General features: G+C 48.7%; 1 protein-coding gene across 4 annotated transcripts in view; it reads left to right on the forward strand.

Annotated features, from left to right (window-relative positions):
* LOC137434210 (aurora kinase C) overlaps nucleotides 1–15,109 on the forward strand; it is a 40,005-nt gene extending 24,896 nt beyond the window's left edge. For all 4 annotated transcript variants that reach the window (XM_068126994.2, XM_068126995.2, XM_068126996.2 and 1 more), the window contains exons 8-9: nucleotides 2,609–2,783; nucleotides 14,323–15,109. In XM_068126994.2, coding sequence (XP_067983095.2) covers nucleotides 2,609–2,783; nucleotides 14,323–14,526 — 379 coding nt within the window. In that variant the 3' untranslated portion in view covers nucleotides 14,527–15,109. The remainder of the gene's footprint in view (nucleotides 1–2,608; nucleotides 2,784–14,322) is intronic.
* Nucleotides 15,110–27,242: the final 12,133 nt, after the last annotated feature.

Below are 27,242 nucleotides of genomic sequence, written 5' to 3' on the forward strand. Positions count from 1 at the left end.
TTACCGCTTCACACAAAAAGGTGCAAAAACAGATCCTTGCAACTACAGACCAATTGGCCTGCTCCCAATTATATCAGCAAAGTCATGGAATCCATCATTGGTTCGGATATCAAATTCTTACTCTTCTCCAATGGCTTGATGTCCGATCATCAATTTGTTTTCAGATCATGTCAATCTACTCTGGACATGCTTCTTGTTGTCTTGACAATCGATGGAGGGTCTTCAATGCCAAACAGGAAATCGGAGCTGTCTCCCTTGACATATCACGTGCCTTCGATACGGTCTGGTACCCCGCTCTGCTCACCAAACTCTCCTCCTATCGTATCCATGGAAATATCCACACATGGCTTGCGGACGTCCTCTCTGGTCGTAGTCAACGTGTGGCCCTGAATGGATTTCTCTCATCTCCCCTTGCTGTTCTGGCTGGAGATCCCCAAGGCAGTGTTCTGGGCCCTGTGCTTTTTTTGGTCTTCATCAATGATCTCTCCGACTCTCTGGAAAATCCTCTCTATCTCTTTGCTGATGACTCCACTCTCTGCCGCTCCATTCCTTATCCCTCAGATCGGCAATCTGCAGCCTCACACTCTGCAGACCTGGACAAAATCACAGACTCGTCAAACAAGTGGAACATGTCTTTGAATCCTGACAAATCTCACACTCTTACTATGTCTCTCCGAAAAGACCAACTGGAAAACCCTCCCATCTACTTTCTCAACAATCCTCTCAATGAAGATGTCACTCAAGCTTTTGGGTCTCACTAATTGCCATGATCTTTCCTGGGAAAACCACATTTCCAAGCTATACTCCAAAGCCAGTCGCTGACTGGGCATCCTGTCGTGTGAAGTCCTTCCTTGGCACACCTGAGCTCCTCACCACAGACAAGGCTTTCATTCGCAGCTGAATGGAATACTGTTCTCCCCTCTGGGCTGTTGCTCCTGCCTCACACAGAGCTTGGCTTCACACTTGAAACCAAAGCTTTCAGAATCATTGGCATCTCCTGTGATGAAGCTGATTGTGAGGGCCTTTCACTCGCTCAACGCAGGCAGGTAGGTGGTCTTTCTGTCTTCTACTGACTTATCTGGCCTAGCTCCCCCAGCTCTATCTGTGCTCTGTCCCCCAAATATTCCCACATGTCGCACAAGATCTGCCAACAACCCTCTTCTGTTGAAATTGCCAAAATCAAGACTCTCTGCTCACCTTCACTCGTTCATTTCTCTTTTCTCTCACCTCTGAAACAAACTCCCTTACTCTTCAATCCCACCCCTCCCTCCAGGTCTTTAAAACAGCTGTTCACCACCATCTCTTATCTTCCCCCATCCAAAACTTTGATCTTTTCTACCCCGGTTAATTCACCACAGATCCACTTTTTTGAAATACCAACTTCTTTCCTGGAAGTCCTAGCAGTGTCCAGGTGTTTTAGACCTCTCCCACCCCCTTCCCATGCCTCCTCCTCGCAAGCCCTCTCCCTCCCACAGATCTCCCGATGTCCCTGTTCTCTGCTGTTGTACTTGTGTGCTTCCCTCTCTCCCCAACTTGTCTCCCGTTCCCTTTATTGTATGTTTTGTGTCCGTGTTTTTTATTTTTTTTATTTTTATTTTTTTGTGTGATTAATGTGCACTCACATGAGCCTCGATCTTGTATACAAAAAAAACCAAAAACTCCGCCGGAAAGGGTTGTCCTCTGATCTTTAGTAAGATCATGGACTCAATAGCCTTCTGAGCCTTCCATGACAAACTATCAAGTGTCAATGTTCAATAAAGACCCTCGCAGATCCAAAATAAAGTTTTATTGTTCCATTCTGGATACACATAATCTATTGAGGCTTTAAATGCACAGCACTTTTTACACATTCTTGGTTCCAGCATGTGCAAAAATCAAATCGATGAGGGAAATGCTTTAGTATTTCTGGCAACATGGCTCTGCACATTGTAACTTGTCTGGAGTGGCTGAACATTAACTTTTTAAAAAATTATTCCTCTGGATAGGGGGTGGGAGGAGTCTGGGTTGTTGCCTTAGGTTGCACACATCTTGTCTGGGTTCAATCCCAGGCCCGACTATAAACCTACACGAGTACGCCACCAATCGGGTGGGATGTTAAGTTGTGGACGTGTCCATCATTTCCTGGTGGACGATATGGGCCCCATATTTTTTTTTTTTTCTTCTCTCCAAAGAGCAGGCTATTGTGTGCCGGTACCCTGGCTAAATTTCTCCTATGACTATCAGGGAATACTGCACTGGTCACAGCTTTGCTCCCAGAAGTGATGCAAGCAGCAGCCAGGTGCTGCACTTGAATGAAGGGATCCCATTTCCATTTCAGTTGTTCTATGTGTTTTAAACCTCTGCATTCATCGTTTACCCTTTTGTCCATTTCCTGCTCCCACCCCCACTCCCCCCACCAATGGTTCTTTGCATTTCTTGTGTTTGTTAATTGTCTGGGTTTTTTTTTTTTTTTTTTTTTTTTTAACTTTCAAATAAACACCCACACAATAATATTTGACTCCTTGCTTAAAGTGATGGTTGATGTGAAAGGTAGGAATTAAATTTTGGTTGATGCGATTGACAAATGTACTGTTCTGGGTCATTGAATTGTACTTCCTGATCGCCACAGGCGCACGACGTTGTGTGGCACATTGGATTACTTACCACCGGAGATGGTAGAAGGTAATACCCATGATGAGAAGGTGGACTTGTGGAGCCTGGGTGTGCTCTGCTACGAGTTTCTAAATGGCAAACCACCCTTTGAAAATGAACGGCAAGACGAAACCTACAAACTTATTCGCACGGTAGGATGCCCTTGGTATATTTAAAACCAACATTGTTATTTGGTCGACAATTTATTTATTATTTCTCTCCACTATCACAAAAGTCGTTTTGTGGTTCCTATTAAATCTCTCAAATGCTGTCATTAAAAACACATTATGTTGCTTCTTTTTTTTTCTTTTTTTTTTTCTTCTTCTTTTTTCTTCTTTTATTTTCTTTTTTTTTGTTGTATACAAGATCGAGGCTCGTGAAAGAGCTAACATTAATCACAAAGTCAAACCGACACATAAAACACAAAATAAGGGGAGTGGTAGACAAGATGGGGAGAGAGGGGGAAGGACACAAACACAACATTTGAGAGCAGGGACATCGGGAGAAATGTGGGAAGGGGGGAGGTGGGAGAGGTATAAAACGTATGAACACTACAAGGACTTCCAGGAAAGAAGTTGGAATTTCAAAAAAAGTGAATCTAGGGTGAATTAGCGGGGGTAGAAAAGATCAAGGTTTTGGATGGGGGAAGATAAAATATGGTGGTGAAGAGCTGTTTTAAAGACCTGGAGGGAGGAGTGGGATTGAAGGGAGTGGGGGAGTTTGTTCCAGAGGTGGGAGAAAAGGGGAATGAAAGAGTGAAGGTGAGAAGAGAGCCTAGATTTTGGCAGTTTAACCATAAGGGTTGCTGGCAGATCTTGTGTGACCTGCAGGAATATTAGGGGGACAAAGCACAGAGAGCTGGGGGAGCAAGGCCGGAGAGGAGTCGGTAGAAGACAAAGACCACCAACCTGCCTGCGGTGAGTGAGTGAAAGGCCCTCAGAGTTGGCTTCATCGCAGGAGATTCCAATGATTCTGAAAGCTTTGGTTTCAACAGCGTGAAGCCGAGCTAGGTGTGAGGCAGCAGCACCGGCCCAGAGGGGGGAACAGTATTCCATTGAGCTGCGGATGAAAGCCTTGTATGTGGTGAGGAGCTCAGGTGTGCCAAGGAAGGACTTCGCACGACGGAGGATGCCCAGTCGGCGACTGGCTTTGGAGGCCAGCTTGGAAATGTGGTTTTCCCAAGAAAGATCATGGCAGATAGTGAGACCCAAAAGCTTGAGCGACAGAACTTCTTCGAGAGGATTGTTGAGAAAGTAGATGGGAGGGTTTTCCAGTCGGTCTTTTTGGAGAGACATAGTAAGAGTGTGAGATTTGTCAGGATTGAAAGACATGTTCCACTTGTTTGACCAGTCTGATTTTGTCCAGGTCTGCAGAGAGTGAGGAGGCTGCAGACTGCCGATCTGAGGGATGAGGAATTGAGCGGCAGATAGTGGAGTCATCAGCAAAGAGATAGAGAGGATTTTCCAGAGAGTCGGAGAGATCATTGATGAAGACCAGAAATAGCATGGGGCCCAGAACACTACCTTGGAGAACTCCAGCCAGACCAGGAAGGGGAGATGAGAGAAATCCATTCAGGGCCACACGTTGCCTCCGACCAGTGGAAGTCCGCAAGCCATGAGTGGAGATTTCCTTGGATACCATAGGAGGAGAGTTTGGTGAGCAGAGCTGGGTGCCAGACCGTATCGAAGGCACGTGATATGTCAAGTGAGACGGCTCCGATTTCCTGTTTGGCATTGAGGACCTCCATCCATTGTTGAGACAGCAGAAGCAACATGTCCAGAGTAGAATGACCTGGTCTGAATCCAAATTGATGATCAGAGATCAAGCCATTGGAGAAGAGGAAGGATTTGATATCAGAAGCAATGATGGATTCCATGACTTTGCTGATAATTGAGAGCAGGCTGATTGGTCTGTAGTTGCAAGGATCTGTTTTTGCACATTATTTTGTGTAAATACTCGTGGGTGAAGTGGAAGTGGATATTGATGGGATACTAGTGGATGAAGCTTAATGTCTGTGTGTGTGTGGGCAGATAAGATGAACCATGCCCCCTTTTTTTTTCTTTTTTTCTTTTTTTGACCTATGCCACCGAAGGTGGATGGAGGTTATGTTTTCACCCCTGTTTGTCTGTGAACAAGATATCTCAAAAAGTTGTGGATGGATTTGAACGAAATTTGGTGGAGAGGTCGTGTGTGTAATATGGACGAAATTATTAGAAGTGGGTGAAGATCTGGATCCAGCTATGATAATTTTTAGTGGTTCTTCACAATTGAGAGATTAGCCCAAAAACGAGATATATATATATATATATATATATATATATATATATATATATATATATATATATATATATATATATATATATATATATATATATATGTATATATATATATATATATATATATATATATATGTATATATATATATATATATATATATATATATATTGTGAGAAACCACCGGTGAAACCACCTGTTCTCACCCAGATTTGGTGCCCCGCCCACCGCGTGACGTGGCCTCCTTGGAGCCTCACGCGATCGGGAGGCGATTCGGCACGTGATTGGTGGAGGGTCAGAGAGCGCGGTCGCCATCTTATGCAACGGACGCGACTCGAAGGCGCCGAGTGGGAAATAGAAAAAGGGATTTCCCTTAATCTTCACGACAGCCGCGTTGGGCTGATCGTTTACCGTTCTGTATTTTACGAGTGAGTAACTCCGGAAGAGAACGAGTGATTCCCGGATCTCGTGGATTGGAACCGTGAGTCAGATATTGCCTGCGTCGTGTTGGAGCTGCTGGCCGACCGTTCCTGCAGGCCTTGTGCGGTGTATTCCACTCTGTTACCCTCCGAGTCCCGGAGATCGTCGATTGGAACCGCGAGTGATCTTGCCTGCGTCCTGTTTGGAGCTTCTGGGGCCGACAGTTCCTGCAGGCTTTGTGCAGTGTATTCCATTCTGTTACCATTTATGGTTTTTGTGATCGAGCCAATAAAGCATCGTGCCTTACCCCTAGAAGGCCGATTAAAACACAATTGTGTTTATTGAGTTCTCTCTGTCCACTCCGTGGACTACTTGAAGCCCGGACATTAACGTCCGTATTCCGTGCTGGGAACCATTTCACAGCCGGGATCGCGACAAATGGGTTGCTCGTCCTAGGATCTTTCAAGTGAGAGACATTCGAATTGAGACGGGAATTCGGCATCTGCATCTTCTCTGCATCTTCTCACCAGCGGACGCCGTCTTGGAGGAACTTTCTCGCCGTAGGACGCTGTCTTGGGTGGTGCTTCACTGCAGAATAAGTGAGCCTCGGATCCCTCCAAACAACCGACAAAAAAAAAAAAAAAAAACGAGTATTTGTACGTGGTATTTTTCTCATTGGCAATTTGATGTGCGGGTGATATTGTGTAGTTCGTGTCGTATTTCCCCAACAGAGCGTTGTGTTTGAGCGTTGTGTTTTGTGCCTTGTCTTATGATAACTCGTAGCCAAGCTATGTCGACCAGAGAAGTGAGAGTTCAACCTGATCATGTTGACAGTCACGTGGGTGGCGATGTGAGCGACGCAAGCAGCCTTGACCCGGTCACTCAACCCGAGATGTTAGGAAGCGATTCCATCATGACTAAATGCATGCGTTCGCCCTTCTGGACCGGGCTGACTCCGGTTCAACAACTTGACATGTATAACAGGGAGAATGACAGGGCAGAGGCAGAGCGTGCTGCGGCAGCAGAGGGAGAGCGTGCAGCAGCAGAGAGAGCGCATGCGGCAGCAGAGACAGCAGCAGAGAGAGAGCGTGAGAGAGAGAGAGAGCGTGCGGCAGCAGCAGAAGCTGAACGCGTCAGAGAGCATGAGTTGCGAATGTTGACTGAACGACCGCGGGCAGAGGGGTCTGCTGCAAGAGTCCCGGAAACTGTTCATGTTCGTTTGCCGGACTGGACGGGAGATACGAAGCCAGAAGCGTATCTGGAGATGGCGGAGAAGTTGTTGGCTGCCGGTGGCATTGATGAGAGCTTGTGGGTCGGCCATCTTGTGAGCCATCTATCTGAGAGGGCGAGGGAGGTATATGCGAGGATGGCAACCGAGGACGCAAACAAATACAGGGCATTGAAGGCCGAGATTTTGAACGCCTATGCGGTGTCCGCATGTATTTATAGGAGAAATTTTTTCAGCTGGACTCGTGAGTCCAGTCAAACCTATGAGGAACATTCGCGGGCCTTGTTGGAACAGCTGCAGAGATGGTTCAAGGGGAGCAAGGTTGAGTTACCTCAAGCGGTTGCGGAACTCCTGGTGCGTTACCGTATCGATCAACAGCTTCCACCTGACTTAGCATTGTTTCTTGTCGACAAAGACACTGTTTCCTTGGCAGACTGCGTCAACCTTATTGATAAACATGTTTTGGCGTGCAAAATGCTGCAAGTCACGCAGTCGCGTCGTAAGACGGAGGAGTCTGCGATCAAGACCGCCCCCCGTCTGCCCGGCGGCTGGATCGAGGGGAGGGGTTCTCCGATGCCCTCCACTGGTGGCGGTCGCGAGCCGCAGACCAGGGCAGGGCCCTGGTGCGATTTCTGCAAACGCGTGGGGCACGGTGAAAACCGCTGCTTCTCTAATCCCGCTAGTCCGGCCTACCGAGGCAACCCTCCTGTTAAGTCGGAGGGAGATCAGTGGAGCTCATCCGCCGGGCCCTCGCACACGACGGTGGCATCGGTGACCGAGGTCACTGCCACCGAGGCTAATTCCATTCATCCACTGTACCAGGATTATTCAGGGACAGCCTTAGTGGGTGGCCCTGATTCGATGCTGAAGTTTGAGGCCCAATACCTTCGGGATACTGGGGCGACACGGTGTGTTCTCCGGGCGGGGGTAGTTCCGGCCTCTCAGATGCGTTATACCGGCGAGTATACCCTCCTTCGGGGCATTGACCGGGTTCTTGGCCGGTATCCCCTTGCCCTCCTCGAGGTCCGGAGTGACATTTTTAAGGGTCCAGTGACCTGTGTGGTGGTACCCTACTACCCGATACCCGGGGTCTCCTTGCTGATTGGCAATGATGCCATGGCCAGGGAGGAGTCATTGACTCTGACCTGTGGGGGGGTCACTAGATCCCAGAGTAAACAGGCGGAGAGAGTGGCGGAGTCAGACATATCTTCACTCTGGCCCGAGGAGCCTAGCGCCTCGACTCCAGTTCCCGACGGTGACGTTGCGTCAGCTGAAGTCCACCCGAGCCTCCCGTCAAGCCACCCTCAGGTGCCGTGCTCCTCAGGGACCGCTCCCGCCATGTCGCGATTCAGCAGGAACGCTAATGCTAAGGTATATGTGGGAAACCTGGGCAATGGAGCAGCGAAAGCCGAGCTAGGGAGGGTCTTCGAACATTACGGACCACTCCGCAACGTATGGGTTGCTCGAAACCCACCTGGATTTGCAGTTGTTGAGTTTGAAGAGCCACGAGATGCTGAAGATTCGGTCAGAGCCCTTGATGGAAGGTTAATTTGCGGATCGCGTGTGTGCGTCGAGATGTCGAATGGCATGTCGTGGCGGCCTCGTTTCAGACGCCCTTTGGTCCGCAGGCCTTTCGACCCGAACGATCGATGTTACCAGTACGGTGAAAGGGGTCATTACGCATATGACTGTTGTTCTCGACACCGGAGGAGTACCCGCCGCTCTAGGTCTCGGCCCGTTTCCTTCCTGTCAACGCTTCCCCCAACTTGAGTTTGGCCCCCTTGCCTCTCTATTGTGCTTTGTGTGAAGTGTAACTCTTGTAGGGTAGATATTAATGTGGTGTATGGTGTTAAAATTTGTGTGTGAAAAAAAAAAAAACCAAACTGGTTCATTGTTAACCTGTTAATTGCCTGTGCGTTAATAATTGCGTTATTGTTGCGCTATTGCGTTGCGTTGTATTGTTGCGTTGTTGCGTTATTGTTGTTAATAAGTGTTAATAATTGTTAATTGCGTTAATTGCCTGTTAGCGATTACCGCCATCATCTTGCCATGTGATTTGCACCTACTACAAATACTGGTTTTAAAAACGCCGTCTATTCGACGGGGTTTTTACTTAGGGGGGGAGGACTGTGAGAAACCACCGGTGAAACCACCTGTTCTCACCCAGATTTGGTGCCCCGCCCACCGCGTGACGTGGCCTCCTTGGAGCCTCACGCGATCGGGAGGCGATTCGGCACGTGATTGGTGGAGGGTCAGAGAGCGCGGTCGCCATCTTATGCAACGGACGCGACTCGAAGGCGCCGAGTGGGAAATAGAAAAAGGGATTTCCCTTAATCTTCACGACAGCCGCGTTGGGCTGATCGTTTACCGTTCTGTATTTTACGAGTGAGTAACTCCGGAAGAGAACGAGTGATTCCCGGATCTCGTGGATTGGAACCGTGAGTCAGATATTGCCTGCGTCGTGTTGGAGCTGCTGGCCGACCGTTCCTGCAGGCCTTGTGCGGTGTATTCCACTCTGTTACCCTCCGAGTCCCGGAGATCGTCGATTGGAACCGCGAGTGATCTTGCCTGCGTCCTGTTTGGAGCTTCTGGGGCCGACAGTTCCTGCAGGCTTTGTGCAGTGTATTCCATTCTGTTACCATTTATGGTTTTTGTGATCGAGCCAATAAAGCATCGTGCCTTACCCCTAGAAGGCCGATTAAAACACAATTGTGTTTATTGAGTTCTCTCTGTCCACTCCGTGGACTACTTGAAGCCCGGACATTAACGTCCGTATTCCGTGCTGGGAACCATTTCACAGCCGGGATCGCGACAAAAGTTGTGGATGGATTTGAACGAAATTTGGTGGAGAGGTCGTGTGTGTAATATGGACGAAATTATTAGAAGTGGGTGAAGATCTGGATCCAGCTATGATAATTTTTAGTGGTTCTTCACAATTGAGAGATTAGCCCAAAAACGAGATATATATATATATACATCGTCATAGCCTTAGAGGAGTCAGTGAGGCGTGCTTCGAGCTCTCCACGGCATCGAAGTTTGAGTGTTTTCCCATTCTTGTCTTTGTCAAATTTCCACTGGTTATTTTGCTGTGTACGTGTTATTGTGTGTTTCGTGTTGGTTTGTGGTTCGTGCAAACTTGTGTGTAGTTAATCGTTTTCTGAGTCGTACCTCGTGCGCGGCCTGGTGACTTGGGGCTTCCCTCCCCCCGTCGGTGTTTTGTCGGTTTGGGTTATTTCCTTCGCTGTATTGCTTGTTTCTTTTATTTTGTTTTCTCCCCCTCACCTCACCTCCTGAGACAAAGAATTATATATTGATTCTTTCTCTCCTCCCGGACACGTGCTTGTTCGCTCTCCTCCTCGTCTCGGCTTGTGCCCCGCCCCCTGTATCTCGTTTTCTTCCGCCTCTGCTCCTTCTTTCTCAAATCGACGTTCTCGCTTGGAGACTTTTCCCGGATTGTTTTTTTTTTCATCGTCTGTTTGGATATTGTTGGAATATGTTTAAACCGCAGCCGTGATGCTGACGCCTCCCCCCCCCCCCCCCACCCCCAGAATTTACATGTTTTAAACGTTTCCCAGTGTGTACCCTGGTCAGAATAGGTACACCGTATCCCTGCATGTCGTAAGAGACGACTAAGAGGGTTGGCGTCAGGAAGGGCATCCGGCCATAAAAACATTGCCTCAAAAAGAGAACCATGACAATCACAAGTACATATGGGCAGGGTGCAGCCTGAAGTGGAGATCGGTTTTTGAGGTTTGGGACATGGAATGTGGGGACAATGACAGGGAGATCAGGAGAAGTGGTGGAAGTATTGGTCAGAAGAAGAGTGGACATATGTTGTGTGCAAGAGACGAGATGGAAGGGAAGTGGTGTGAGAATGGTGAAGGGTAGGCAGGGACAGAAATACAAGTTTGTGTGGCAAGGGTGCCCGGAGGGCGTGAATGGTGTTGGTGTCCTGTTTTCTGAGGAGTTTGTAGACAGTGTGGTGAGTGTGACTAGAGTGAGTGATAGGTTGATGATGGTGAAAATGATGATTGGAAAGCTCTTGGTGAACGTCATCTCGGGATATGCTCCATAGGTTGGTCGAAGCGATGAAGAGAAGGACAAGTTCTGGTGTGCGATAGAGAAGCTGATGGAAAACGTGAAAGATGAGGAAGTTGTTGTGGTGGGAGGAGACCTGAATGGACATGTGGGAAGGAGTATGGATGGTTTTGAGGGAGTTCATGGGGGTTACGGATATGGTGTGAGAAATGGAGAAGGTGAAAGGATTTTGGAGTTTGCTGATGGAGCTGATTTGTTGATTTGTAATACTCAGTTCCAGAAAGAGGACAATAAGCTTGTTACATACACGTCAGGTGGGTCGACGACAATCGTTGACTACCTGATGGTGCGTCGGCGAGATAGGGGGCACCTCCGGGACACAAAGGTGATCCCGGGGGAGGAGGCTGTTTCACAGCACCACTTGGTTGTCTGCGACATAAGGGTGAAAGGTGCGAGGAGAGCTCGGCGGGTGAAGTACCAACCGAGAATGAAGGTGTGGAGGTTGAAAGAGGTGACAGTAAGGGAGGCATTAAAAGAGAGGCTGAGTAGGGTAGAGGATGATGTGGTTGAGCTTGAAAGTGGTTGGATGTCAATGAAAGCTAGTCTGTTGGGAGCCGTTGGTGAGGTATGTGGATGGACAAAAGGACCACCGAGGCACTCGGAAACATGGTGGTGGGATGTTGAGGTTGGAAAGAGGATTGACGAGAAGAGGAAGAAGTTCAAAGAGTGGCAGAAGGCGAAGGGTACGGGAGCAGAAACAGCAGAGCATGAAAGTTATAAGGCAGCCAGGAAGGCTGCAAAGAAAGAGGTAGCAAAGGCGCAGGAGGCATGTAGGAAAATGTTCGGAGAACGCTTGGATTCGGAAGAGGGTCAGAAAGCAGTATTCAGGATTGCAAAGCAGATAGCGAAAGAGAGGTGTGATGTGATGGGGGTGAGTTGCTTGAAGGATGAAGTGGGACAAATCGTTGTCGACCCAGATGGAATTAAAGGAAGATGGAAAAGATGTATGGAAATGCTGTTGAATACAGAGAATGAATGGGATGGCAACATAGAGAGTAACCCAGTTTTAGGACCGGCAGAGAAGATAACTGAGAAGGAAGTTGAGGAAGCGATAAAAGCAATGAAGAGTGGAAAAGCGGGAGGGCCGACGGGAGTTGTGGGAGATATGTTGAAGGCAGCAGGAAGTTGGGGTGTGAAGAGAATGACAGAGATCTGTAATTTGGTGGTGAAAGAAGGCCGCATTCCAGTGGATTGGGAACTGAGTACCCTCGTCCCTCTATACAAGGGGAAAGGTGACCCTCTGGAGTGTGGCTCGTACCGAGCGATAAAGTTATTGGAGCATGGAATGAAAGTATTGGAAAGGGTGTTGGAGAGGAGGATAAGGAAGAAAGTGAAGATCAACGAAATGCAGTTTGGATTTATGCCAGGAAGAGGAACGACAGATGCGCTTTTCATTGTGAGGCAGTTGCAGGTGAAGTACATGGATAAGAGGAAGAAGTTGTTTTTTGGGTTTGTTGATCTGGAGAAAGCATTCGATAGGGTTCCACGCAAAGTATTGACATGGGCATTGAGGAAGTTAGGAGTGGAGTAATGGTTGATCAGAGTAGTGATGGCAATGTACAAAAGAGCACGCACAGCTGTAAGGACGAAGGACGGGAACAGTGGTGAGTTTGAGGTGAAGGTGGGAGTGCATCAGGGGTCGGTACTAAGTCCACTACTATTTGTAGCTGTGATGGAGGTGCTGGCTCAGACCGTAAAGGAGGGTTTACCGTGGGAGTTGTTGTATGCAGATGATCTGGTGTTGATTGCGGAAAGTATGGATGGACTGAAGGAAAAGATGAACAAGTGGAAGGAATGTATGGAGACAAAAGGTCTGAAGGTGAATATCGGAAAGACAAAGGTGATGGCAAGTGGTAAAGCATGTGGTGAGGTGGAAAGAACTGGGAAGTGGCCGTGTGCTGTGTGTAGGAAGGGTGTCGGGGTGAACTCCATTCAATGTACAATGTGTGCTGAGTGGGTTCATCAAAAATGTAGTGGTCTGAGAGGGTCATTAACCAGTGTGGCAGCTACATTCAAATGTAAGGTGTGCACAGAGGGAGCTGCAGATGGAGGAAATGTTGAGTTGGATCTTGGAGACGGCGTGAAGCTGGAAGGTGTGAAAACATTTTGCTACCTCGGAGACATGCTGAATGGAGAAGGTGGATCAGACTCGGCAACGGTTGCTCGAGTGAGATGTGCATGGAAGAAGTTTCGGGAACTGAGTGGCGTGCTGATGAGGAGGAGAGTGTCGCTGAAGCTGAAGGGAAAGGTGTATGCTGCATCTGTGAGAAGTGTTATGATTTATGGGAGCGAGACATGGGTAATGAACGTAGAGCAGCAACGAAGGCTGGAAAGGGTGGAAATGCGAATGGTTCGATGGATGTGCGGAGTATCGTTGAGAGAGAGGAAGACAAATGATGAATTGCGAAAGATGATGGGAATATTGCCTGTGATTGATGCTGTGAAGAGGAACAGGTTGAGATGGTTTGGTCATGTGTTGAGGAAGGATGAAAGTGACTGGTTGAGAAGAGTGATGGAAGTTAATGTAGAAGGAAGTAGAGGACGGGGAAGACCGAGAAAGACTTGGCTAAAGATGGTGGAAGAAGAAATGCGGGCAAGGGGGTTAACAAGGAGATGCAGAAAATAGGGCAAAATGGAGAAGATTGTCATAGGGACCGCAAGGCTAACCCCTGCTCTAGCAGGGAACATGGCCTTAAAATGTATGTTGTTGTTGTTGTTGTTGTTGTTGTTGTTGTTGTTGTTGTTGTTGTTGTTGTTGTTGTTGTTGTTGTTGTTGTTGTTTGTTGTTGTTGTTGTGTATATATATATATATATATATATATATATATATACATGAATTTTGGGGTAGTGATATATAAACCAGGTAGATCTGTGTAGGTATCATGCCCTGACTGTCGTGAAGAAGAAGAATCACCCCACGTGATAAGCAGGGACCTGTCTTGCCCGGATGTCGGATTAAGTGTATCTTTGTGGTCATACGAGGATGGCCTTGTGTTAAATCGGGTTTATGCTACTTCCCCTGTTAGTGAGACCTGTGATCTATCCGTTGTCCCATATAGCACTACACCATCGACACTAGGTAGGCCCAATAGCAGCACACACACTAATTAAATTGCGAAATTTGCATTTATGTATATTTAAAGTATACAATGGACTACAACATGTAAATGTTTCATCATATTTGTTATATTATATCACCTTTATCTATCAATATTGTTGAAATGAAGATCAAATAGCTGTATGTTGAAAAAGTCCAAACTTTACATGGGGTGTACTTACTTTTTCACATGATTGTATGTTCTCCACCAAATGCCAATGTAATTGATTAACTTTTTTCTGTCCAAAGTAAAAATACAATACAAGACATGTCGCTTTGTCGACGGATAGATTTATGTATGCACGTGAACAATTTTTGACGTCATGTGAGTCTTCTCTGTCAAGCACCATGTCACATCAGTCCACCACCCCTCAAGTATGGAGAATACAATGCAGTGGGGAAGAGGGAAGTTCTGCCATTTCTGCTTGCATAATAAATAGATGGTATAGTGTTTTACTTGACAGGTGCCATACATGTAATCGCCACCATGTTGTGCCAATTGCAGTGGAATGTTATCTTATTGTGAAATGACAGGACGCAATGAAGATGTAACCCGTAACAAAATGTTTTTCAGGTGCGGATACATTACCCTTCGTCAATGAGTGAGGGTTCCAAGGACTTGATTTCGCGTCTCTTGAAATACAAACCTGCGGCTCGTCTTTCTCTGGAAGAAGTGCTCAACCATCCATGGATCAAGAAAAACGCCAAGGTCATCATTCCTCCTAGCGTTATACCTGCAGGCATATTGAACAAAATTGAAGACAAACAAAAGCATTGACTAGCTGAACTCGCTTTAACCAATTTGCTTTGTTTATGTTGAGGTCGTTTTTCTTCAGTTTATTCTATCCTTGTCACACTTCTTCCCTCTGATTTATCCATGGTCGCACCGAGTGCATTTTCTCGCCGCGTTTTGCAAGCGTTCTTTCCAACTTGTCGATGTTACCCATTTTGTTGAGCAAATGTGTTCTCTGACCCGAGGGTTTCCTGATCCCTCTCTGATTGTGTTGTGCTTTTATTTAATGTGGGCAAGTTGTCGATTTCCAGTTTTATTGAATATAATGCATTTCGGTGTAAAATGTTTGAATTCTCCCCGGATGTCTCGGTCTTTCTTACTTTCGGAAAAATCTCTGCTGTACATTTGCACAATATTACTGTACAGTGTTTGGGGACGTTGCTCAAAGTTCATACTTGTATCCTTTCATGATTTTCTGTGTGAACCTTTTTTCTTTTCTTTTTTCTTATTAATACAGTTTTTGATTTTTTTTTTTATTTTTTTTTCGGGGGGGGGGGGGGGGGGGGGTAAAGGAGATTCCCATTTTATTTCCTTGATGAATTAAATATTTCCTGGAGCTCCATGCAAATTGTTTTTGCTTTTCTTTTCGAGGCTTCTCATTCTACGTCTCGCTTTGATTTTCAAGTTGCAGCAGTTCATTTATTAGTCCCCTACATGGAGGGGACTATAGGTTTGTCCGTCCATCCCATCTGTGGTTTTCTGCACTTTTAACGGCCTAGCTTATCGGGTGAAGCCGTCTGGAACGGTGTTTCTGTCTGTATGTATGTCCCCTCAAACGTATACCAATCAGAGCTGAGGATATGGTCACATGACAGGGTGATGTGATTACGTCTGTCATTACGGCGCACGTGGCTGACTCTCCACACTCAGGTTCGACGATAAATCAAAATGGCTGTCATATATCACAATCGCCATGCTCTACCTTTACGTTTTTCATTGTGTGAAACACAAACAAACCGATTGTTAAAATGATCATTAAATATCGAAAGCATAGACGTTACGGGTCTTCCAACAATCCGGTACGGTACGTCTAGGCCTTGGGCGTTATGACTCGTCTTTCGGACCGCTTTGGAAAAATTAAGCCCAAGTTTCTTAATACAGTATATCTTTTCAGTAGTATCGTTTTCGTAAAATAGTAAATATAACACTAATCTAAATGTCGAGAATGGAAAGTTTTTAGATTGAAGCGGTGTATGGTTCATGATCAATGATCTAAGAGTTGTTCGGCACAAATATTAATAACTGAGGAAGTAGGGAATTAGCCTCGGTTTTTTGATAGGAATATCATTTTCGAAATAACGATATCGTCTGGTGTGAACAGCCAAGGCGACGTGCCACCTCACGGTAGCTCAGTCCGCCTTGCAGCATGCCCAGGGTACGCTGCCGTTGATCCCTTGACAATCGTGGCATGTTGATTGAAATGCCCATTTTGCACTGGCCTTTTTAAAGCCAATATCAAGACCACGTGCAGCTCATTAAAATCATCCCGTACCCCTTGGCTAATCACTGACAGTCAAAACGGCTGTTCAACAGCTGTAATGAAGTGACCATTGAAGGTTCAAGTGACCATCCGTGACCGTTTTGTCTGACAGTGAGGACACTATTGTCCACAAATAAGTTCACACATTTACTACACGCAGTGTTATTGTTGATATTTAAAGGTTTCAAAGGTGGTGAGTTTGTTTTGCGTTTCAGTATATATATGTATATATGTATGTATATATGTATGTATGTATATATGTATATATGTATGTATGTATATATGTATGTATGTATGTATGTATGTATATATGTATGTCGGATTGGGACTTAGGACTTGGGACTCAGAAGAACTCAGAAGAAAGGAGCAACGGATATATTTATTGGAACTCGAGTACTCAAGCTTGAGGACAGCAAAGTTGCATTGAAACTCACAAGGAATGACCAACAGTACAACAAGATGCTCTGAAATAATTCAATTAACATTGCTTTATATAAAGGAAAGTCAGGGGTGGAGTTAGCTCACAAGACACAGAGACAGAATGGGCTCATTGGGTCCCCCACCATAGTCCCATCCTGTTGTTCAGTTAATTAAAGGAAGTTCATCCAAGGCCAGTCATGGGTTAGCTTCTGATAAGGAGATGGTCAGCATTATGTGACAACATGTTTACAACTTTCTGTATAGCAGCTGGCTTGGGAAAGTACAAAGGGGAGTGGACACTCGTAAAACTGTCAACTTGCAAGATAATGGCAAAATCAGGAAAAAGGCAAAGAGAGATAAGAGTGGCCTCCAAGGCCTGGAAAGGGGAACTAGAGATTGTGCCCACGCAGGCCAGAGCACACAGGCAGAGAACTCCTTATTAGGATATTACACATCCTCAATGCAGTAGAAAGAACTCAGTATCATAAAAGAGTACAGTAGCAAGTCAAAACAAAACATATAATTGGTTATACTTGGTAATTGGTAAAGCAGCAAGGATATACAAAGGGGGAGGGGCATTACAGCTCCCTACATACCGCCCTTTTGGATCTAAGATACAAAGTTATCTACGAGCCAATCAAAGGCCTTTATTTCAAACAAAAACAGAAAAATCATTCAACATATCACGCGAAGGCAGCCCCGTAAGCATGTCCCGTACCAAAGCACCACACAAACTCAGTAGGATGATTCGCGTCTGTATGTGAGTATGCAATGTAAGGCCGTAAAAGCAGAGTGATCAAATGGCACACAAAATCCACCAAAAGAGGTGGGAGAGAGAGAGAGTGTAACTAAACGTAACGTACCACACGAATGCAGCCCAGTGAGCATGTCCCGTACCCAGTACCGCACAACGAACCCAGCAGGCTGATCCGCGGGTGTGTGGGTGCAAGTGGGTGTAAGTGGATGTATGATGTAAGTCGGGTGTAGATGGGTGTATGAGGTGAGACCGTAGAGACATGAAGATCGAATAGCGCGCCAAATCCACAACGAAGACCTCTGGTTCCACCGGGGTCCACACCCAGGAAGATCTCCGACCCACCCTTGGTCCACAGAGGTGCAGCCGGACTCCTCCCCAACTGGAGCTCGCCCAGGCTTCCCCAAGTGAAATCCTTGTCGATCTTCAGCGCTCAATCGATATTCATGTTCATGAGGTCTCTTACGTGCTGGTGATCTGGGGAAGACACAACATCGTCAGTATCAGGTGGCTCAAACCTATGGCCATGAAATAAAGCATAACGATCCAAAGGTGGGAGAGAAACTTCCTTTGGGTCAAAGTCGAGATCGTCCGAGGCGATGCTGCTTGCTTCGCTGTTATTCAAGGGCGAATCTCCAAAACAATCAGACTCGGAACTCAGAGTATTTTCACGATCGAGTTCCTCTCCATCCGGGCTTGGGTTCACAGCTGGGTCCAAATCCCGAACTGGGTCAGTGGCGTTTGACTCACTGTGGGCTTGTGAGACATAAAGGTGAGCACGTGAAACATGGAGAGGCAGAGCCTGCATTGAAACATAAACATCAGCCGGGGACCCTCGCAAGTGGCCCACATCATCATTGGTAACATCATCAGTAACATTATTTTCAGGTGGCGTAGGCCTGCGGAGTGGACGGCCCATAGTCATAGCCACGGCATGGCATATCGTGAAGAAACGAGAGGAATCCTTCAGGAAATCGTCGATTTCTTCTTCCGACGTGTCGGGGCCCAGTTTAAACGGCCTCCTGGTAGCCTGAAATGCTTCGAGGTCCGCATAAGTGTACTCGACGTCATTATCGGTAATATCAACAATGGAAGAACAATCTTCGGAAGCGGAGATCTCATTGTCGCGGCCCAGTGGCTCGTCCGGGTCGTCGTTCCAGGATCCGCGGTCTGCAGTCACGTCGACGGCCAGTGTGTCCTCTGGACCCACGGTCAGCTTTTCAAGCATCACCATGGCCCTTTCTGTTGTCGTCTTCAGTGTCCATCCTGTGGAAAACTTCCTCACACACGCAAGGACTAAAGCCTTGATTATTACACAACAAACCACGATTCCAAGGACTATTGCCAAGGCGGTTAGTACCCACTTTACAATTGTGCCTGTCCACCCCTTGAACCAGTCGGTAAGCCACTGGTGGGAGGCTTCCCGATCCAATTGATCCCTTGTCAATGAGTGAGCGCTTTCCCTTAACGTTATAATAGCAGCACTGACACCCTGTGAGGGGTCAGGAATAAAAGTGCAACATTTACCCTCAATTATCCCACATACCCCTCCTCGTTCTGCCAATAGCATATCTAATGCAACCCTATTTTGCATAACCATTGTACGCAGATGGACAACTGTGTCCAACATTTCGTCGTGTGCTGTAGCGGTGGCGTTGGCCACAGTTTCTAAGATTAACGCAATTTTGTCAATGCGGTAACTGTTCATGACCGTCCCAGCCCATGGGAAGAAGAAGCTAACGGCTTTCTCCCAATCAGCGCCGTGTAAAGTAGTGGTGTCGTCGTCGTGCCAATAGGTGCTTCGTTGTGTCCTTATGAGTGTGGTGGTATTATGCAAGTGCTGTCGCATTTCCATCTCTGGGAAAACTGATCCTAAATAGCAAATTCCTCCCCAATTATCAGGTAAATACGGGTAAGCTTTATTCCCGCATACAAACATGGTCCCGTGCGGGGCCACTAAATGGGTGGTCATGCAAGTGAGAAGACCTGGGATAGTGTTTGTCCCGTTTTCCCCTTTCCATGCCAACTGGAGGTGTGTGAGGTTATGCAAGGGCGAGCTTGTAACGTTCACTAGGAGCGTGTGTTTCCCTTTTCTCGGGTCCGCGGGAAGGGTATCTCTACACACGGATTTGCCTACCATTACTTGGCCCTTTCCTTCTAAGCAGAGGGCCCCCCATGCCGGCTTGACCCAAACCGGCGCCGGACGTTCCTCAAAGTGTCGGGACAGGATGGGAGGGGAGTACTGGAAAACTCGTTTACACGCGGTTTCATCAGAACCTTGGCTTGTCAGAGTTGTACTAATGCATTTGGTATCTAGTGGCTTCGAGCACAAATCATTGAGTGATAGGGGTAACACTACCATTGGTATGCCTGCTGTGCTGGTGCGGGGAAGGTGCATACACATCCAACACTGTGTCCTATTCTGTACTGTGGCCATATGCCGTGCGACCTTCCAGTATGTGTTCTCCTCTGGCTTCCTTCTTACTTCCTGGGCAGGAGGGGGTTTAATGACGTAGGCGGCACAACTAGGCCGGAATTGGTGTTGGGTCTCTCCCCTCTTTTTGTTCCTTCTAATCAGCGTGCGCGGGGGCCATATTCCACATTCAAGTATTATCGTGGTGTGTGGGCCGACGAGGGCATGCGACAGTAGGAGAGTAGTATTGTCGATGCCCGTGCCCCATTGATATCCTGCGGCGGCGTGACTATTCACGGTCCCAGTAAACCTTCCATTTTCCACCTGTCTAACTTTAGTTAAGACTATGCGTGGGGTTGTCATGCGTGCCTGTGGTGTCCCATTGTGTACCACCATGGCTTCCATCCATCTTACAGATAACCACTTGAAATGTGTCTCCAACTCACAGCAATGTACTACTATCCCCTGTCCCCGGGGAGCCGTTATGTATTTGACGGAGTAAAGTTTAAATAACGTGTAGTTGTCGTGTCCTGGGTATTTGGGGAGATCCTCTCTCAGTGGGTTAAACTGCAGAAGCCTATCCTTGGCGGGGTTTGTTAGGCAGCTGCACAGAATTCCCATCATCATGACCGTCATCGCCGCCCTTAGGAGACTGTGGTGCCCTAGACGGTGCATTGTCTTCAGCGGTGTGAGGTGTGGTGTCTGCAGCAATGTGAGGTGCGGTGTCTTGTGTGGCTTGTGGTGCGGGGAAGGACAACTTACAATGGGTGGCGTGGATCCACGAAGGTTTACCCTCGCAGAAGACTGCCGTCGGTGTGACCAGTAGCACCTGGAATGGTCCCTTCCACCGTGGCTCCAAAGCAGCCTTGCGGGTGAAGTGCTTCACGAGCACCCAGTCGCCGGCCTGAAAGTTGTGGATGGCGTGGCCTATTGGTTCAGGCAGCGCCTCTCGTACTCGAGCATGGATGCTGCGTGCCACATTCGACAAGCCTATGCAAAATCTCAAAAGCATGTCATCCATTACTGGCAAAGCAAGGGTGGACATGTCTGTTGGTGCTGAAACGGGCAAGCTCATAGGTCGTCCCATTAATATTTCGTGGGGGGAAAGGCCCGTAGTGCGACCCGGGGTGGAACGAATGCTCATCAATGCAAGCGGAAGAGCCTCTGGCCACCTCAAGCCTGTGTCTGCGCAAAGTTTCGCTAGTTTATTCTTTAAAGTCTTGTTCGTTCGTTCCACAAGTCCTGAGGACTGTGGGTGGTAGACGCAATGGAAGGATTGTTTAACGCCCAACGCCTTCAGGATGCCCTTAACCACCTGCGCCGTGAAATGGCCTCCTTGATCTGACGAAATTATCTGGGGAATGCCAAATCTGCACATAAAATCCCGCACGAGGCGCTTCACTACTGTCGGAGCATCGGATTTGACGCATGGGTATGCTTCGACCCATTTGGTGAACGTATCTACGATTACCAACACATAGCGAAACGACAAGCTTGGTTCCAATTCTGTAAAATCGAACTCAATAGTTGCGAACGGCCCACTTGGCGGGGGCCGTCCCCCATCATGTGCATGTCTCGGCGGCGCCCCTCTATTGTGTTGCTGGCAGACCACACACGATCGGCACACTTCGGATACAATCCGTGACAGTCCTGGCGCTGCCCAAGTGTAGTCTATCTGTCCCATCACCCCCCTCTGGCACACATGACCATTCTGATGAGCCATGCGTGCCAGCCAAGGCAGTAAAGCCTGGGGTGCTATAGGTTTTTCATCAAGGGTCCACATTTCCCCTGGCCCAGGGCGTATCGCTCCTCGTTTGAGCCAGACCTCGTGTTCGGCCGTCGGTGCAGCATTTTGCAAATTTATGATATCGTCCTTAGTTGGTGTGGCGGGTGGTCCCGCAGTCGGTATGTCAGCAATCTGTGCGGCTGTCTTCTGTGCTCGTGTCACCATCGGCATGTTGCGTTCTATCTGTTGGTTGGCGGCCTTTCCTGCCGCCTCGTCCGCCCTTGCGTTGCCCCGGGCAACGTCAGTGTCCGCCCTTTGGTGGCCACGACACTTAATTACCGCGATAGCGCGGGGAAGTAAAATGCTTCGGAGGAGCCCTTCTACCAGCGCGCCGTTCTTTATCACTGAACCGGCAGATGTGAGAAAACCTCTCATCTTCCAGATGGCTCCTTTATCGTGGACTACGCCGTGAGCGTAGGCCGAATCTGTGTAAATGTTGACGGCAAGGCCTTCCGCCAAGCTGCACGCTCTGGTCAAGGCGCACAGCTCCGCCTGCTGTGCGGAAAATGTAGGTGGAAGACGCCCGCTCTCTACCGTTTCGCTATCCGAGCACACGGCGTACCCGGACAACAGAGACCCGTCCCATGCGCGCCTAGCTGATCCATCGACATAATATATACAGTCGGGGTATTCTAAGGGATTGTCCTTTAAATCCGATCGCACCGTGGAGACTAGCTGCACAACGTCGGAGCACACATGAGGTTCGCCCTCCTCAGGAGTGGGCATCAGTGAGGCTGGGTTGAGCGTCGTGCAACGTTCGATCGTGATGATGGCTGCAGTGATCAGTGCGGATTCGTATTGCATTAATCTAGTGTTAGACAAATGCTGTGTGCTTCGCTGTAACAACAGCGAAGTGACGCAATGTGGTACCCGTAGCGTTACTGGGTGTCCCATAACAATGTCCGCTGTTCTTTCTACTGCGTACCTGGCCGCTGCCACGGCTTGCAAGCACACCGGAAACCCTTGTTCGACCGGGTCTAACTTTTTACTAAAGTAGGCCACCGGCCGCTCCTTATCCCCATGGGTCTGTGTCAAAACTGACTGGGCGAAACCTCCCACGGCGTGAGTGTAAAGGGTAAATGGTTTCGCATAATCCGGGAGTCCTAATGACGGTGCCGTAACCAGCGCCTGTTTCAGCCCGTCAAAACATCGCCTCAATTCATCCGTCCATATCAATAGGTCCGGGGCATTTGATTTGGTCGCCTCGTACAGTGGTTTAGCCAGCAGCGCAAAATCAAGTATCCAAGTGCGGCAATATCCCGTCATACCTAGGAAGCGCAGCATTTGTCGTTGCCAGCGAGGGCGAGGCAGCTCCATGATAGCGGTCACCCGTCCAGCATCCAATTCTCGTTTTCCATGCGAAATGGCGTGTCCCAAGTAAGTTACAACCTGCCGCACAAACTGAAGTTTTGGTCTGCCTACTTTGTGGCCTTTGGCCGCCAAGGCCTTTAATAGGGCCAAAGAATCCATTTCGCACGCCTCCTTTGAAGGGGAGCAAATCAACAAATCGTCAACGTATTGCAGCAACACTGACCCTCCCTTCAATTCCACATCCGCCAGGTCGCGGTGCAGCGCCCGGGAAAACAGAGTGGGGCTATCTGAAAACCCCTGAGGTAGTACTGTCCAAGTATACTGGCGCCCCCTATGGGTGAAAGCGAATAAGTATTGTGACTCAGGCGCGATGGGCACAGAGAAAAACGCAGAACAAAGGTCGATGACCGTGAAGTATGTTGCGTCCGGTGGAATTGACATCATGAGGGTTTCTCCGTTTGGAACTAGTGGGTGTATGCCCTGTATCACCTTGTTCACCTCCCTTAAATCCTGTACAAACCTCCATTTGTCCTTTGACGGCTTTTTAACTGGCAAAATTGGTGTATTACATGGGCTGTTAGTTTCCACGATAATCTTCTGTTCCACTAGGGATTGAATCACTGGTGCTATGCCTACGTCGGCCTCAGGTCGTAGCTTATACTGTTTTACATTTGGCAAGCGCATCCCCGGCTGCACTGCTATCACTAGAGGTTCGGCGTCTCGCATCCGTCCAACCTCACCGTCGCTTTTGGGCCATAAATTGTCTGGCACCTCCGCTAGGAGGTAATCTGACTCACCCGGGTCCGTCAGCACTGCCCTCATGGCATAGGTGCCCTTAGGAGGCAACTCTGTTGCTTCGAACGTTCCATCCCTCCGTTGTGTCTTGAAGTCAATTGAGAACCCTTCGCCATTTTGGAGCCGTTTCAAAGTCCAACGGCCCTTCTTACTCCGATAACCTTGTAGGGGAACTTCACGTAACCTCCCTACCATCCAACCTACACTTTCCGGCGGCCACCCCTTGGCAGTAGTGAGGGTAACATGGGCGGCCGCTCCTTCGGGGTATCGGGTCAATGCACGCTGACTCGAGGTTAGGACTGCCTCGATTCCTATTCCCTCGCGGCCGATCCACATCCGTGACAAGTGTAGAGGCGTGCGCTCGCCCAGCTTTTCCTTAACCTTTTCTCGATAATTCTCGTCGTCGCCCGTTGCATCATAGTACGCAGTGCAATGGGGTGGACTATCCTTTAAGGTTTTTATCGAAATTTCGTGCAGTTGTAGCCAATCTCGCAGAACTGCGTTGTCCAAACACACATTATCTATGATATGCGTCCAGGTAGCCAGAGCCCCTTCATCCATGCGCCACCAATACACGGTGGGGCCGGGCCGAGACAATGCCGTCATTACCAAGTCGCGTTTAGATTCCGCGACGTCTACGAAAACTCCCTCCTCGGTACATGAGATCTGACAGCCCAAACGGCACAATAAATCCCGTCCCAGCAAATTCGTCGGGGCGGTAGTGGTCATCAAAAAAGCATGTTTAGCCTCCAGCGGGCCGCATGTTACTCGCACTTCCTCCGAAATAGGAAGCGCTTGGGGTAAACCCGAAACACCCAGTATTTGAACGTTCCTGGCCGTAGGGCGCAAAGAGGGCAATTGCCCCTTGTTAATTGTGCTGCGAGTCGCGCCCGTATCTACGAGAAATTCTAATTGTCTTCCCTCCACGTCCAACATCATGGTTGGTTCCTCTGCCGGTGTCATGGTCAAGAGAGGACACTCCTTGGGCGACTCGCCAGCGTCCCGTCAATAGGCCCCTCTATTGTATTGGGGCTGAAACCCCTTACGAGCCTTTGGGCAATCACGTATCCAGTGTCCCATCTGCTTGCAATAATGGCACGGTTCCTGCGGAACCGGTGGTGCGGAGGGCATAGGTCGTCCCTCTACAGCGCCCCTTCCGCCCTGCCGGCGTTCTGGCGGCCCCCAATGTGACTGGTTCACTGGTTGCCACTGCGGCGGACCCCGAGGCGGGGCCCAGTTCCCCCTTGGTCCGTTCTGCATCCCACTATTGGGGGGTGGTCCGGGGTTTTGGAGAAGGGGTCTTGGTGGATACCAATTTTGGGGAGGGGGCCCTTGCACAGTCCAAGTTTGAGGGTTTTGAGGAGGAGGGGGAAGAGGGGGTGGTATTGTCCATTGTTGTTTCACCTCGTTCATATTAATTAGTCCAAAATCTTCCTCAGTACAACCGTCGCAGTTCTCATTTTCGTTGTGGATCCACTCTCCGTTGGGGAATTGGCCCTTATAGAAAAGAGGATAACAACTCCTCCTATGTTCCTCTGGACCTCGAACAGGTCCCCACTTCTGGCACTGTTCGTGTATGTAGTTCTGACTCTGATCCCCCTTTTTATTCTGATTAAATTGAGCCCGTTTCTCTTGGACAAACATTTGCAATATTTCCTCCTTAATATCCTTCTTCTCCTCTAGGGAGGAGCCCGGGCATTGTTCCAGTTTGTCGCATAATTCGTTGGTTGTCATTCCCTTCCAGCCGAAGAGGACGGTCTGTACCTGTTTCTTTAACACCGGCCGAAGCCCCTCGATTAGATATTGATTTACCAATGGTTGGGGTAGCCCTCCCAGCTGCATCGGACCCAGTCCTCCCCAGCGCGCAATGGCCTTTTCCAACCTTTCTCGGTACTCTCCAATTGGTTCTCCTGCCTTTTGTTTTATGGCCCCGATCTTTCCCCAATCCGGACCTCCTGCTGGCAACAGCGCCTGCTCAATAGAATCTAGCAGCAGGACCTTTAGAGCATCCCATTGCGCTTGTGTTAACGGGGGGTTTGCACCAGCCCTTGGGTCTGCCACCGGCCAGTGTGCTCTTTGTCTAGCCCTTTCCCATACCTTGGGTGGGAGCACGGACACTCCCATATGGGTTATGTCTCGATAGTCGCACTCGCCATCCAAAACCCAATTCGACATGGTCGGCACTATCTGCCGTGGATCCTCAATAAGCAAATGTTGAATCCTTGCCCGCATTACAGTTAAAGAGGATTCTTTCCATGGTACTCTTTCCCAAACCCCATGACCTGCTGCGTCAACCCCGATAACTTGTACAGGGCACAATGTTTTCCTTTCCTCTATTTCCTGACATTCCGATGGGGTAGTTTGTGAGGTCCTTTTCCCCTTACAACCTACCAGTGAGGGGTATAACCCATCCGGTCCTATCGGTGGCGGGAACCCTGCGATGTCGGTCCCGTCATCTATTCCGTTAGCCCCGAGTTGTGCAAACGGCCTTCCCTGGCTCGGGTGGTTCTGGGGTATCTGGGGCGCGATGGTAGCGGGGTTATAGGGAGGTGGTAGCGGGGGCGCAGAAAGGATAGGTGGTGCCTGAAACCCCGGGACAGAGCTTAGGACTGGGGCTGGGGAGGGTAGATTGGTCACTGCCTCCCCTCTCGCGGGGTCTGGGTTTTCAACGAGCGGCATCAGTCGCGCGTTGGCCTGCCTCTCTATTTCCTTAAGCGCTTCATCCTGCTCTTTATTCGCCTGTTTCCTCAGACCCTTGAGTTTTGTTACCTCACCGGCCAAGCTGGCCTGTTTCGACTTTGCGTGTCGCTTCATCGCTTCTTCCTTCCACCAGCCAAAGACTTTCCAATAGTCAGGCGGAAAGTGTTTCGTGGCCTGTTCGAACTTTTCTAATGTCTCATACAATACGTCCAATTTTTCCAGCGCAAAAGACCCTCCTTCGGGCCACGGTTCTCCTAAATCCTTCGTCAATGCAACCCATGACTTCCCTGGTCTCACAGCAGCATAGCCATACCTCTTAAACATAAAAAATGCTGGGGTATGTCTAAGCGGTTCACCTGCCTTTACTGTCTTATTACCCATACTGTTACCCATCCTAGGAAAATTTAGTTTACCGACGTAGCCTTGTACTCGTGAGGATCGCCCGCCTCGCGTTTACAGCCGTCTACCTAACTCTGAGAGGCTCGCAGTCTTGTACTCGTGAGGTTCGCCCGCCTCGCGTGGTACGGCCGCGCTACCTACTCTCCTGAGAGGCTCGCCCGCCTACACAGCCGTCTATCCTACCCTTACTGCACTTTCCTGGCGTCCTACGCCCGTATAATAGTTCTGATCTTACTTAAAATCCCAACGTCTCCCGGGTAGGCCTCGGATCGGGACGCCGCCCTTATCCTTACCCTTACAACCCAGAGATCTATTACCCCTTAACCTCAGGCGCCCAACGTGGGGCACTTCTCCTTACGTAACGTTACCCTAACGAGTCCATAAACAATCAGTTGCTCCAGGACCCAAGCGGTCCGTAATTAAATTTAGGTTCGTGGAACAGGTATGAGCAGGGAACGGAACGTACGGCGACCGAGCAAGAGAGAGTGGGTTACAATTTGGACTGACCCCCGGGCTAAAAAGGAAAAAACAAAAGAAAACCACAGCTCACCTGACCCGGATCAATTGCCAGCTGGTCTCTCACCACTCCCTTGCCTGGGACCGCGTCCCGGACTGCCCAGACTGATCCCACCGCTGCCACCAG

The sequence above is a fragment of the Myxine glutinosa genome, chromosome 10 (genome assembly GCF_964187855.1).
Source record: "Myxine glutinosa chromosome 10, kmMyxGlut1.1, whole genome shotgun sequence".
In the NCBI taxonomy this organism is placed as follows: domain Eukaryota; kingdom Metazoa; phylum Chordata; class Myxini; order Myxiniformes; family Myxinidae; genus Myxine; species Myxine glutinosa.